Here is a 13023-nt window from a genome sequence, read left to right as displayed (position 1 = left end):
ATTCTGGTTGAGATTTTTACGCTGTTGGCCAGCTTGACTTCTGGAAGGTGTTACTAGGTATTGATCATTTATCATCTTCACTTGATTATTCATGAGATTGTGGTTGGCTGTCACTGTCCCAGAAGAAATTTAATCATTTAAGGGTTATGGGTGATTCTTGTGTAAAAAAGAGCATCTGTTCTCCATGACTGCATACTGATATACTGATCCCTGTGTAACCTTGGCATGCTTCCTTAATATGCTGAATTCTTTGCTCTGAAAAGCTGAATATCCTTTAGATATAAAGTTTATTGAAACAGCTTTTTTTTTCCCCCAAAGACAGCATGAGTTAATTGAGCCTTAAATACTGAGCATTAATTTGTTTAATGAGCATTGACATCCTGAGGTGTAAAACACATTACGTCTTGTTCCATCGCTTCAGCTTGTTAAGCAGCTTTTAGAAATGGTCATTTGCTTAAATACTAAGCTTTTTTTTCATGTTCATAAAATTAGTAACGTGGAATTCACAAGCCTGCTTATTATTAATCTCTTTTGAAAGACATTACAATAGTAATTTATTGTCACTGGCTTCTCCAAGTGTCAACCCTCTCAGTTCCCTAAATGTTCCCACCTGGAAGGCTCTTAAACTCAGGTTTACCGTAGCTCTCATCAAATAGAAATGTTTCTCTAACTTGAGTGATGATCTGAAACAGATTTCCAAAGAGTCAGAGGACTTCATTGTGGAACAATATAAACATCTCCGCCAGAGAGATGGTTCTGGAGTGACCAAGTCTTCGTGGAGGATTACAGTGCGACAGCTTGAGAGCATGATTCGTCTCTCTGAAGCTATGGCTCGGATGCACTGCTGTGATGAGGTATCAGAGTCACTTTGATATGATGAGAGCAGAGATAAACAGATTTGTTGCCTTGTAGGCATGTTTTTAATCTTTGGTATGGGACGTACTAGAATTCGCTGCAAATATGTTTTTATGTAACTGTCGAGTGCTCACAGGACCATGGAATTCTTCCCTTTAAAAAGCTTGTTAAGCATTTGAGTGTAGTTGTTAGACGGAGATGATCACGTCATAGGTTATAGAGTGCATAAAGACATAAGTTACCATTTAATACCTTTCATTCAGGAAAAATGTACTTAGACCCCACAAGGTACTAGTAGGCCTCTGCGCTGGCAATACAGATAAGATAATGTAGCCCCTGGCCTCAGAGGAACTCTCCTCCTTAGGTTGCATTTGTATAATGTTTGATTTTTAGATTGTTCTTTGAGCCCTGCGTTCCACGAGGATAGATCGTGGGTATTAATGGGGTAAAAGGGGAGTAGTACGAAAGGGCAATCAAATGTCCCATCTTCGCTTCAACCAAAGCAGCCCTGCTTTTTCCTAGTTTTATTAATAGGTTTGATGTAAGGTTTTCTTTGAAAAGGGGGTTTGGCTTTTTTTTTTTTTCACAGTATGATGAGTTTTTTCACATACGTCCTTATGAATACCCAGCTCAAGATCCAAAACTTTTCCATAATTTCAGAAAGTTCCCCCTGCCTCTTTTCAATCTTAGCCCTCTTCCCCTGAAGTAACCACTGTTCTGACTTCAATCACTACTTTTATCCCACAGGTTAATTTTTTGACATTTTTCCCCTAAATTTTCAAATTCTTTGATATGGTACTTTACTGTTGACCAAGTACTTTCACACTAAGTTATTTAATATTCTTTGATTCACCTAATATTTAGGGAACACCTGTAGGGGACAAATAATGAGAGCCCCTGCCTTCCATTGCTGCTAATCTGGTGGGAAGGAGACATGTATTTAATTAAGCATGTAAAAAATGAGAGAGAGTGGGTGATCAAATAATCTCTATACCAAATCCCCATGACACACAGTTTACCTATGTAACAAACCTGTGTGTGTACCCCTGAACCTAAAATAAAGGTTGGAAAGAAAAAAAAAAACCAATGAGAGGGAGAATATAATAGAGCATCACAAGCAGAGTACTGAGATGAATTACTTTAGGAGGAAGAGGACTCAGGGAGGGGCCGACATTTAAACCCAGTTACTGAAGGGTGTGCAGAATTTGGATAGGCCAGATACCCTGGGACAAGGTTATTCTAAAACCATGCTAACATTTGTACTTTTTTTTTCATTGTGATAGGTCCTGAAATGAGTTTCATGAAACTGCTATGTGTCTTAGGGCAGTCTCTAATTTGTTTTTATTTTGTTCTATTTTTAAAAATTAGTCTTTAAATAGCAAATTCACATATTAAAATATATGCGCATAAATTATACACACAAACATATTTTCTGAATAAAATTTAGTATCTTTGCATATATTTAAGAGCTATTTCTGTCTCTTTATATGTTCATAATCTTTATCCGTTAAAAAAACTATTTTGTTAGAAAGGCCTTTCTCACTCTAAGATTATAAAAAATTCTCCCATTATTTTCCTAGCTAGTTTTCTAGTTGTTCCATCACCATTTATTGAACAATCCATCTTTTTGACACTGGTTCGGCATGCCTTAATTATATATTCTTGTGTGTGTTAGGATTTCCTTTTGTACTTTCTATTCTGTTTCATTGAGTCTTATCAGCTCCTCTTACATTGGTACCATGATGTTTTAATCTATGGGGCTTTGTAGTTTAAATGTAGGGCTAGTTCCAGTGTGTTGTTCTCTTTCAGCTGTAAGGAACTTAGAAATCAGCTTGCTCTGTTTTAAAGAAAAACCTGGTATTTTTCATCAGTATAACATTCAATTTATATTAACTTGAAGAATTGAAAACATCTTTATGATTTTTCCTATTCAATAGGATAGCACTTAGAATAGGTTAGGTTGTACTACTATAAAATCTCAGCTGCATAAAACAATTTTTTTGCTTTGCTACACATCCACTAGGTCATCAGGGGACTCACCTTGTCAAGTTACTCAGAGATTCAGGCTGATATAAAGGCTTGATCTTGATATATGCTTTTTTGATGACAGAAAGCAGGGAAGAGAAGGTGGTGAGCCACATGCTTTCTTTCTCCACCTTCTATCCAGAAATGGCACATATTCACATTTCATTCACCAGAGAAATTAACATGGCCGCCCCTAAGTTCAAGTGGATAGAGAAATGCCTTCCTACCAGGTGCCCAGAATGAGAAGAGCAAACATTTGTGAACAGTTCTGATTACCACAAATACCACAAACACCTTTCCACTTAAGTCTTTTGTTTCGCTCAGTAGTGTTTTAAACTTTTCTTCATATGTTTTTTGACATTTCTTATTGAATTTATTTCTTGATATTTTATCATTTTTGTTGGTACTGGAAGTAGCCTTTTTTTCCATTTCATTTTCTGTCCGGTTTCATTGCTGGTTGTTTTTTTGTTTTTTGTTTTTTGTTTTGTTTTTGAGATGGAGTCTCACTCTGTTGCCCAGGCTGAAGTGCAGTGACGCAATCTCGTCTCAGTGCAACCTCTGCCTCCCGGGTTCAAGTGATTCTTCTGTCTCAGCCTCCCAAGTGGCTGGGATTACAGGCATGTGCTACCATGCCCAGCTAAGTTTTTGTATTTTTAAGTAGAGATGGGGTTTCTTCATGTTGGTCAGGCTTGTTCTCTAACTCCCAACCTCAGGTGATCTGCCTGCCTCTGCCTCCCAAAGTGCTGGGATTATAGACGTGAGCCACCATGCCTGGCCTAGTTCTCTTTCTTTTTTTTTTTTTTTTTTTTTTTTGAGACGGAGTCTCGCTCTGTTGCCCGGGCTGGAGTGCAGTGGCCGGATCTCAGCTCACTGCAAGCTCCGCCTCCCGGGTTCCCGCCATTCTCCTGCCTCAGCCTTCCGAGTAGCTGGGACTACAGACGCCCGCCACCTCGCCCGACTAGTTTTTTGTATTTTTTAGTAGAGACGGGGTTTCACCGTGTTAGCCAGGATGGTCTCGATCTCCTGACCTCGTGATCCGCCCGTCTCGGCCTCCCAAAGTGCTGGGATTACAGGCTTGAGCCACCGCGCCCGGCCCTGGCCTAGTTCTTATGGGATGTATATGTCTTTGGGTTCATATGATATGTATATATGTTTGTATTTCTACAGGTACATACTTAGGAGTGGAATTGTTGGGTCATGGTTTTCTGCCAAACAGTTGTGTCAATTTCTGTTTTCACCTGCTGTGAATGAGAGCTGTTCTACCTTCTTGTCAGCACTTGATATTATCAGTCATTTTAGCCATTCTGGTGAATTTATAGTGCTGTCTCTGTGTATGTAAGAGAGAGAATGAGAGAGGGTGTTTGTGAGAAAATCAAAGCAATACTGAGAGTGTGTGTGTGTTTGTGAGAAAACCAAAATACATACTACTGTGATTTCATTGGGAGAAAATCTGTTTGGTATATCAAGAAAAGTAACTGAATTACTTCATCATTATTGGTTTAGGTCCAACCTAAACATGTGAAGGAAGCTTTCCGGTTACTGAATAAATCAATCATCCGTGTGGAAACACCTGATGTCAATCTAGATCAAGAGGAAGAGATCCAGATGGAGGTAGATGAGGGTGCTGGTGGCATCAATGGTGAGATACTTGTTCATATGACTGTTTTGGAGTTAGGGACCAAAACATTTTCTGAGATGTCATGTGGTAGAAGTACACCTGCTGATGGTTAATGAAGTCTATGGTAGCAAAAAGGAAAAAGCAGATACTGAATTCTAGTAACTGTTTATAAGTTAAAATGAAATTAAATAGTTGATATATATATATATATATATATATATACTTGGCCAGTGCGGTGGCTCTCACCTATAATCCCAGCACTTTGGGAGGCTAAGGCAGGCGGATCACAGGGTCAGGAGTTTGAGAACACCCTGGCCAATATGGTGAAACCCCATCTCTACTAAAAATACAAAAATTAGCTTGCGTGGTAGAGGCTGCCTGTAGTCCCAGCTACTTGAGAGGCTGAGGCAGGAGAATCTCTTGAACCCGTGGGCGGAGGTTGCAGTGAGCTGAGACGCACCACTGCACTCCAGCCTGGGTGACAGAGCGAGACTCTGTCTCAAAATATATATATATACATATATATATATTTGAGAGACTAAAATAAAAGGCACCAAAATGGTGATAATAGACATAAATCCCCTGGGTTTTACCCTAATTTGTATTGTTGTTTTGCTTCTGAATTAAAAACATTGTTTAAATCACATTAGAACAGAAAAATACTAGAAATTTTATTTATTTTGAGATGGAGTCTCATTCTGTCACCCAGGCTGGAATGCCTTGGCACACTCGTGGCACTGCAGACTTAACTTCCTGGGCTCAAGCAGTCCTTCTCCCTCAGCCTCTCTAATAGCTGGGACTATATGCCCATGCCACCACTTCTGGCTAATTTTTTGAAAATTTTTTGTAAGAGACAGGATCTTACCATATTGCCCAGGCTGGTAGAATTTTTTATTTTGTATATAATACTGCAAGTGGACTTTCTGATTGTGAAGTCTTTATATCTCTGATCCCTCACATTCCTCCCAAGTTAGTTTTTGTCTTTACTAGTAGAGTTTATACATTTGCTTCTAATTTATTTGAAAATTATTATATACTCTGTATAACTGTATGCTTGGTTGTTTTTTTTTTTTTTTTTTTTTTTTTGAGACGGAGTTTTGCTTTTGTTGCCCAGGCTGGAGTACAATGGTGCAGTCTCATCTCACTGCAACCTTTGCTTCCCGTGTTCAATCTATTCTCCTGCCTCAGCCTTCTGAGTAGCTGGGATTATAGGCACCCACCACCATGCCCAGCAAATTTTTGTATTTTTAGCATAGACAGGATTTCACCATGTTGGCCAGGCTGGTCTCAGACCTCAGGTGATCTGCCCGCCTTGGCCTCACAAATTGCTGGGATTACAGGCGTGAGCCACTGCACCTAGCCAGTTTATTTCATTTTTCATTTTTATTTTTTGGCAGAGGAGATAATGTGGGAATGTATGCTTGTTTTAAAATTAGTATTAAGGCTGGGTGTGGTGGCCCATGCCTGTAATCCCAGCACTTTGGGAGACCAAGGCAGGAGGATCACTTGAACCCAGTAGTTCGAGACGAGCCTGGGCAACATAGCAAGACCCTGTCTCTAAAACAAACAAAATAATAATAATTTTTAAAAGTGAAAAAATCAGTATTAAATATAAGTAGTATATTTGTAAATACTTGACAAGGAGATGTTAGGGGCACAAAAATAAGATTCAGGTGGTCAATTTTTCACTTAGGTCATGCTGACAGTCCTGCTCCTGTGAATGGGATCAACGGCTACAGTGAAGACATAAATCAAGAGTCTGCTCCCAAAGCCTCCTTAAGGCTGGGCTTCTCTGAGTACTGCCGAATCTCTAACCTTATTGTGCTTCACCTCAGAAAGGTGGAAGAAGGTGAGGCTTACCTGGTACTGCTTACATGCTCGGTCACTTCTGTAAGCTCTGTTCACATAGGCCACTTGTGATTGCCAAACTTCGTGTTGTTCTGTTGGAAGAAAGGATAAGTTGTTAGATAAATCCACTTTAGCAAAGTAAATTTGTGGAGTATCAGCATACCTGCCAGCCTGAACATTTCTTCACAAGCTTATTGTCAGGCAGAGGTTTGTAGGTCCTTCTTTTTAACATTCTAAGCCTATTTTAATAATTTTGGGACCTGATAACATATGAAGCAGCACATACAAATGTTTTTACCAATGCAAAATTACTATTCCCTTACAATGGTCCTGTTTAAAACAGCTGGACCCTTAGGGTATATTTTAACAGTAATTAATTGAACCCAGAAATCTGTACTATCAAAAGGCCATTGTAGACTAGAAATGGGGTAAAATCCTCATCTAGTTATTAGTAAAGTGTGGCATCTGGACACTAGTACGCTTCCTACCCTTACTGCTTTACCATGCTGTTCAAAGTCTTATCACCCTATAGCTAACTACAAAGCGGAAGGAAAAATTATGAATTCAAGATGTTGAACCTAAACTTCTGCTTGATAGTTAAGCATCAGATAATTCTTGATTAAAAGCCCCAAGGATGGCTTGTGCCGGCTTCCTGGAATATTTTGTCATCACAGTATTTGCTCTGCTATGAAAGAAGAGAACAAGAGATTGTCGTTTCTGCCCTTGTTCCCTTGGGAACTTTAGGCCAGTAGGAGAGAAGGCAACAAAGTGGCCACTATGACACCTCAGCTTTTGTCCTCATTCCCATCTTGCACAAAATGATCTGGGAACTCAGGGTGTTCTTGATTCGTGTTATACGTCATTATTCTTTTCTCCCTCATACAGCTAAGTTTTAAACACAGCAGAAGTTGAGTTTTATGATAGTTATATGTTACCCAGGTCCAAACATTTCCTATGTGTGGACAGTTCTACCAGGACTTTCTGAAAGTCTGTCTGGTAGACGTTGGACTTGTTAAAAGAAGCAGGCAGTTCAGTTAGTAAGATGGACCTTGCTAAAATAAACAGGTAATTTTTTATTTTGAGTGAATACTCACGAATTTTACTTAAACTCCAGTTCCATAAAGCCTTACCCTTTCTACAGAGGAAAAGTTGTTATATTTCAGAATTTTTGCTTGCTATTGCTTCATTCCTAATTTACGCTTTTAGTTTCTGTTGGCAAACATTCTCAGAGGTGGTAAAGCATAAGAAGATGAAGAAAAGACCTTCATACTTTGAAATCTTAATAGCTTTAAGAAATGTATTTCTTATAATCTATTTTATTAGGTTTCTCTCCTTATGGATAAAGGAAGGCATGCTTTAATACAAGTGATACGACTTGTTATTTCAGGCTTATGCTAGAACATCGCGGAATTTACGTCAGCAGATGTACTTTCGGACAGCTTGATGTTTATCTAATCTGTACATTATCTTGTTGTATATGTGGCAGAAATTTAACCAGGGACTGACGGTACAATTTGCTAGGTTAATTTAAATGTGTTTTTTTGTTGTTGTTGCAGAAGAGGACGAGTCGGCATTAAAGAGGAGCGAGCTTGTTAACTGGTACTTGAAGGAAATCGAATCAGAGATAGACTCTGAAGAAGAACTTATAAATAAAAAAAGAATCATAGAGAAAGTTATTCATCGACTCACACACTATGTAGGTGCAGAAGTGCGCTTGTTCTCGTATCAGGGAGGGAGGAAGTTCATGCCCTGTATCTGCAGGTTCACTAGTGAAATTTTTTTTTACCTTTGTTTGTTTTGAATCATTGGAGTATAGTCAGAAGTATGAGTTGTAAAATAAGGGAGAATTAACAGCAGGTAAATGACTTATTTCCTCTGCTGAAACAAGCAGAATTTAGGTTAAGTCTCAGAAGGTGGGATTGAGGTGTTTTAAGCTTGTTTCCCACCCTCCTGTTTGCCCTTGGTCGTACTGCTATCACTTACTCCCTATGTTTCATTTTCCTCACATTCTTAGTTCCCACCTTACCCAACCCAATAGTAAATCTTCTGTCTTACTTGGTGAAACCTCAAACTAGGTTAAATATAACTTTTTTTTTCTTGTATCCTTTTCTGAGCAGCTGAAATTATCTGGAGAAAAGCATACAATTGTGAGCCCAGTCTTATTTAAATCGATGACCAGAAGTCTCAAGTGGACAGTTCTTACTGTCTCATCGACCTCATGACAGCACTGCCCAGTGCAATTCCTTTTCCCTGGTCAGCTCTTTGCGTCACTGTCTCATAGGACCGTCGCATGCCTTCTCTCCACTCCTGTCAGCTGGCCATTCGCAGTACTCAGCCTCTCCACAGCTTTGTCACAGTTGATCACTCTTAGAAATAACTGTCTTCTTAACTTGGTTCTGAGTCACTATATCCTCCTGGGGCTTCTTTCTCACTGGTTATTCTCTCTTAGTCTCTTTCCCTGAATCTATCTTTTTTTTGAGACGGAGTTTCGCTCTTGTTGCGCAGACTGGAGTGCAATGGCACAGCTCGCAGCAGCCTCCGCCTCCCGGGTTCAAGTGATTCTCCTGTCTCATCCTCCCAAGTAGCTAGGATTACAGGAGCCTGCCACCATGCCCAGCTAATTTTTGTTTTTTTTCAGTAGAGACAGGGTTTTGCCATGTTGGCCAGGCTGATCTAGAACTCCTAACCTCAGGTGATACACTCACCTTGGCCTCCCAAACTGCTGGGATTAGAGGTGTGAGCCACCGTGCCTGGCCTGAATCTTTCTCTTCTTACTTTACTCGCAGATTGCTTACATTCATTACCTAAGTGATCTCATTTGGTTTTATGAATTTACCCATCTACTGATGACTTCCACATTTATGTCACCAGCTCTCACCACTCCTGTAAACTCCAGATGTGTAGAGCTGGTTGCCTACTGAGCATTTAACAGGCCTCTCGTGCTTAATGTGTTCAAAAACAGAGTTGTTCTTACTCAGTTGCTATAGGCCAAACGCTTTGAAATTGTCTTTGACTCCTTCATTCCATTCTACTCTCACAACTCCTCTTCAGCAGCAAATCCGCTGACCCCTACCTTCAGTGTGTGTATGTTTTCTGTTCTCTTTTTACTGCCTTCACCAGCCCACCCAAGCCACCAGGGATGGACTGTTGCAGGAGCCTCATAATTTTCCTTTTTTTGTACTGGCGTCTTGCTCAGCAGCCAGATAAGTCTTTTTTTTTTTTTTTTTTTTTTTGAGATGGAGTCTCGCTCTGTCGCCCAGGCTGGAGTACAGTGGCACAATTTCGGCTCACTGCAAGCTCCGCCTCCCGGGTTCACACCATTCTCCTGCCTCAGCCTCCCGAGTAGCTGGAACTACAGGTGCCCGCCACCTAGCCCGGCTAGCTTTTTTGTATTTTTTAGTAGAGACGTGGTTTCACCATGTTAGCCAGGATGGTCTCGATCTGCTGACCTTGTGATCCGCCCGTCTCGGCCTCCCAAAGTGCTGGGATTACAGGCTTGAGCCACCACGCCCGGCCCAGATAAGTCTTTTTAAAATATAAATCAGATTATTTTACTGCCCTCCCTTCCAGTGCTTCTCTCATATAAGAATGAAATTCAGCCTCCTTGTCATGGCCTGCAGAACTATATACAATGTAACCCCTGTCCCCTCATTCACCTCATTTCATAGCAGTCTTCCCCTTGCCTGTTCCACCCCAGTGACACTGGCATTGTTCCCTAGACACACTAAATATGAGGGCCTTTGCACTCACCCTTTGTCTTTTTCCCTAGATACCCTCCTCCTCTCCAGTGTCTGCTCAAATGTTACCTCTTCAAAGAAGCCTTTCTTGCTAGCCTGTCAAAATAATAGCCTTCTGTTCTTGCTGTCACCCTGCCTTGTATTTCTTCATAATGTTTAACATGGCCCAGCAGTATATTCTTTACTTAAGTGGTTAGTTTGTCTCTCTTATAGAATATAAGCTCTGTGAGGGTAGAGACTTTGCCCCAGGAGCTACAGTGGTGCCTGGCACATAGCAGGATCAAATGTATGTTGAATGATTAAATTTTCCTATTATGTGGCAGAGATTTAACTGTCGTGCCAATTCACAGTGCTCACTATGTAAATATTACAGTGGTCATGTATTGGGGTTGTGTCTTCTGAAAAACCGTCTTACTGTGAAGGTAGATCAGTGTGTGATTATTGGGGAGTAGGGAGATGTAAGAACAGCTACTCAGATCAGGGTCCAGAGTTGCTTTTCTGGTGGCAGGACATGTCTATGTGTTCCTTGGGATCAGCGTAAAGTAAAACGACCCAGGCAAGGAATCTACTTCAGGACTTTGGAACACACTGTGAAGCTAACTGATCTAAACTTGAATTACTTACTTACTTACTTATTTATTCATTTGAGACAAAGTCTTGCTCTGTTGCCCAGACTGGAGTGCAGTAGTATGATCTCAGCTCGCCGCAACCTCCACCTTCTGGGTTCAAGTGACTCTCTTTTTTTTTCTGAAACAGAGTCTCGCTCTGTCACCCAGGCTGGAGTGCAGTGGCCAGATCTCAGCTCATTGCAAGCTCTGCCTCCCGGGTTTACACTATTCTCCTGCCTCAGCCTCCCGGGTAGCTGGGACTACAGGCGCCCACCACCTCGTCTGGCTAGTTTTTTTTTTTTTTTGTATTTTTTAGTAGAGACGGGGTTTCACCATATTAGCCAGGATGGTCTCAATCTCCTGACCTCGTGATCCACCCGTCTCGGCCTCCCAAAGTGCTGGGGTTACAGGCTTGAGCCACTGCGCCTGGTCTCAAGTGACTCTCTTATCTCAGCCTCCAGAGTAGCTAGGGTTACAGGCGCCCGCCACCACACCCAGCTAATTTTTGTATTTTTAGTAGAGATGGTGTTTCACCATGTAGGCCTGGCTGATCTCAAACTCCTGACCTCAGGTGATCCACCCACCTCAGCCTCCCAAAGTGCTGGAATTACAGGCATGAGCTGCTGCGCCTGGCCTGGATTACCTTTTAAAATTTGGCTTACCACCTGAACTAATTTGCTACAGAAAACTAGAGAGCTTATACTGTGCCGATCAGATATGCCTCCTGTGAAGGTATGTTAACACATAGAGTGAGTGCTTGAAAGTGTCCAGTCCAACTTCAGGAGTAGATTTGAAAGGGCAATTTTTAAAAAAGTATCCAGTCCCCCTTAGTGGCAAAGCTGTGGAGCTTTGCCAAACTTCTTAGGATCAAATCACAATTTGCTGAATTCCTTTCTATGGGCTTGGCTAGGAGCTCTTCTCATTTGTGGACATTTTGGACTGACCTATAATTATATCATGGGCTTAAAATCTGTCATCAAGATTTTAAGCCAGATGGCATGTTCTACCTTTTTTTTATTCAGAGTGAAAAATTTTTCAGATGAATTTTCTTCATAGATTGTTCTCCTAACTCTATGAAATGGTGGTATATGAAAAAGTTCAGTGGTCAGTAATTAAAAATTGCTGAACGATATTAAGTATGAAACAGACTTCCAGTTAATTAGAAGATTTTGCAGAATTGTTTAACCTTAAAATTGAAGCATTGCTTCCTTTTTTTGAAGTTATATTTACAAGCATTTGATGTAATATATTTAAGTATTTCTTAATTTTCCACAAGGGGTTTATGGTATGAAAAGGTCAGCATCCTACTAGGAACAGGGTTTAGCAGAGCACTGATAGTGATTTTTGAAGTGTGGTCCTTTTCCTAGGAGTTTCTAGTTGGGAAATGAAAGAAAATGTTGATAGCAAACACCCAGAAGAAGGGTCAAGTCTTATATCTGGACATTGGTATAATACTGCTTGAAACCTGAGGACAAATATTTGTGTTTCACAGGATCATGTTCTAATTGAGCTCACCCAGGCTGGATTGAAAGGCTCCACAGAGGGAAGTGAGAGCTATGAAGAAGATCCCTACTTGGTAGTTAACCCTAACTACTTGCTTGAAGATTGAGATAGTGAAAGTAACTGAACAGAGCTGAGGAACTGTGGCACACCACCTCGTGGCCTGGAGCCTGGCTGGAACTCTGCTAGGGACAGAAATGCTTCTGGAAGTGATGCTTCAAGATTTGTTTTCAGAAACAAGAATTGAGTTGATGGTCCTGTGTGTCACATTCATCACAGGTTTTATACCAACACAGGCTTCAGCACTTTGGTGTGTTTCCTGTCCCAATGAAGTTGGAACCAAATAATGTGTGGTCTCTATAACCAGTACCTTTGTTTTCATGTGTAAGAAAAGGCCCACTACTTTGAAGGTATATGCTGTCTTACTGAGCAAGTAACTCTTTTTCAATTGCCAGCTACTGCTTTTATTCTTCAAAATAAAATAACTTGTTCTGAAGTTGTCCATTGGATTTCCTTCTACTGTACCCTGATTATTGCTTCCATCTACTTCTGAATGTGAGTCTTTCCCTGTTTGCTTCATCTGGAGTGAAGGGGTAGAACTGTGGCATTATGGATTAGGTTTCTATGAGAAGGAGTCATTAGAGAATTCATATCAAAGCTAGAGGCCTTGGAGATGACTTTCCAAGGTTAATTCCAATTTTTTTTTTAAGTTTATAAAAATTAAAAGTTTATTGTACCTTTTAAAATTACTCTTTAATTTTCTTTTACTTCTGTGTCCTAAGGGTAATTTCTCAGGATTGTTTTCAAATTGATTTTTTAGGGGAAGTAGGTC

At 40.5% G+C, this 13023-nt stretch overlaps 1 protein-coding gene across 1 annotated transcript in view; it reads left to right on the top strand.

Annotated features, from left to right (window-relative positions):
• MCM6 (minichromosome maintenance complex component 6) overlaps window positions 1-12687 on the top strand; it is a 37564-nt gene extending 24877 nt beyond the window's left edge. The window contains exons 13-17 of the mRNA XM_023193750.1: window positions 693-854; window positions 4384-4519; window positions 6192-6347; window positions 7903-8042; window positions 12184-12687. Of these exons, the coding sequence (XP_023049518.1) occupies window positions 693-854; window positions 4384-4519; window positions 6192-6347; window positions 7903-8042; window positions 12184-12300 (711 nt within the window). The 3' untranslated portion in view covers window positions 12301-12687. The remainder of the gene's footprint in view (window positions 1-692; window positions 855-4383; window positions 4520-6191; window positions 6348-7902; window positions 8043-12183) is intronic.
• The last annotated feature ends 336 nt before the right edge of the window (window positions 12688-13023 follow it).

The sequence above is a fragment of the Piliocolobus tephrosceles genome, chromosome 11 (assembly GCF_002776525.5).
Source record: "Piliocolobus tephrosceles isolate RC106 chromosome 11, ASM277652v3, whole genome shotgun sequence".
NCBI classification, from domain to species: Eukaryota; Metazoa; Chordata; class Mammalia; order Primates; family Cercopithecidae; genus Piliocolobus; species Piliocolobus tephrosceles.
Note: the sequence above shows the minus strand (reverse complement) of the source record. Positions and strands in the feature narration are given on the sequence as shown.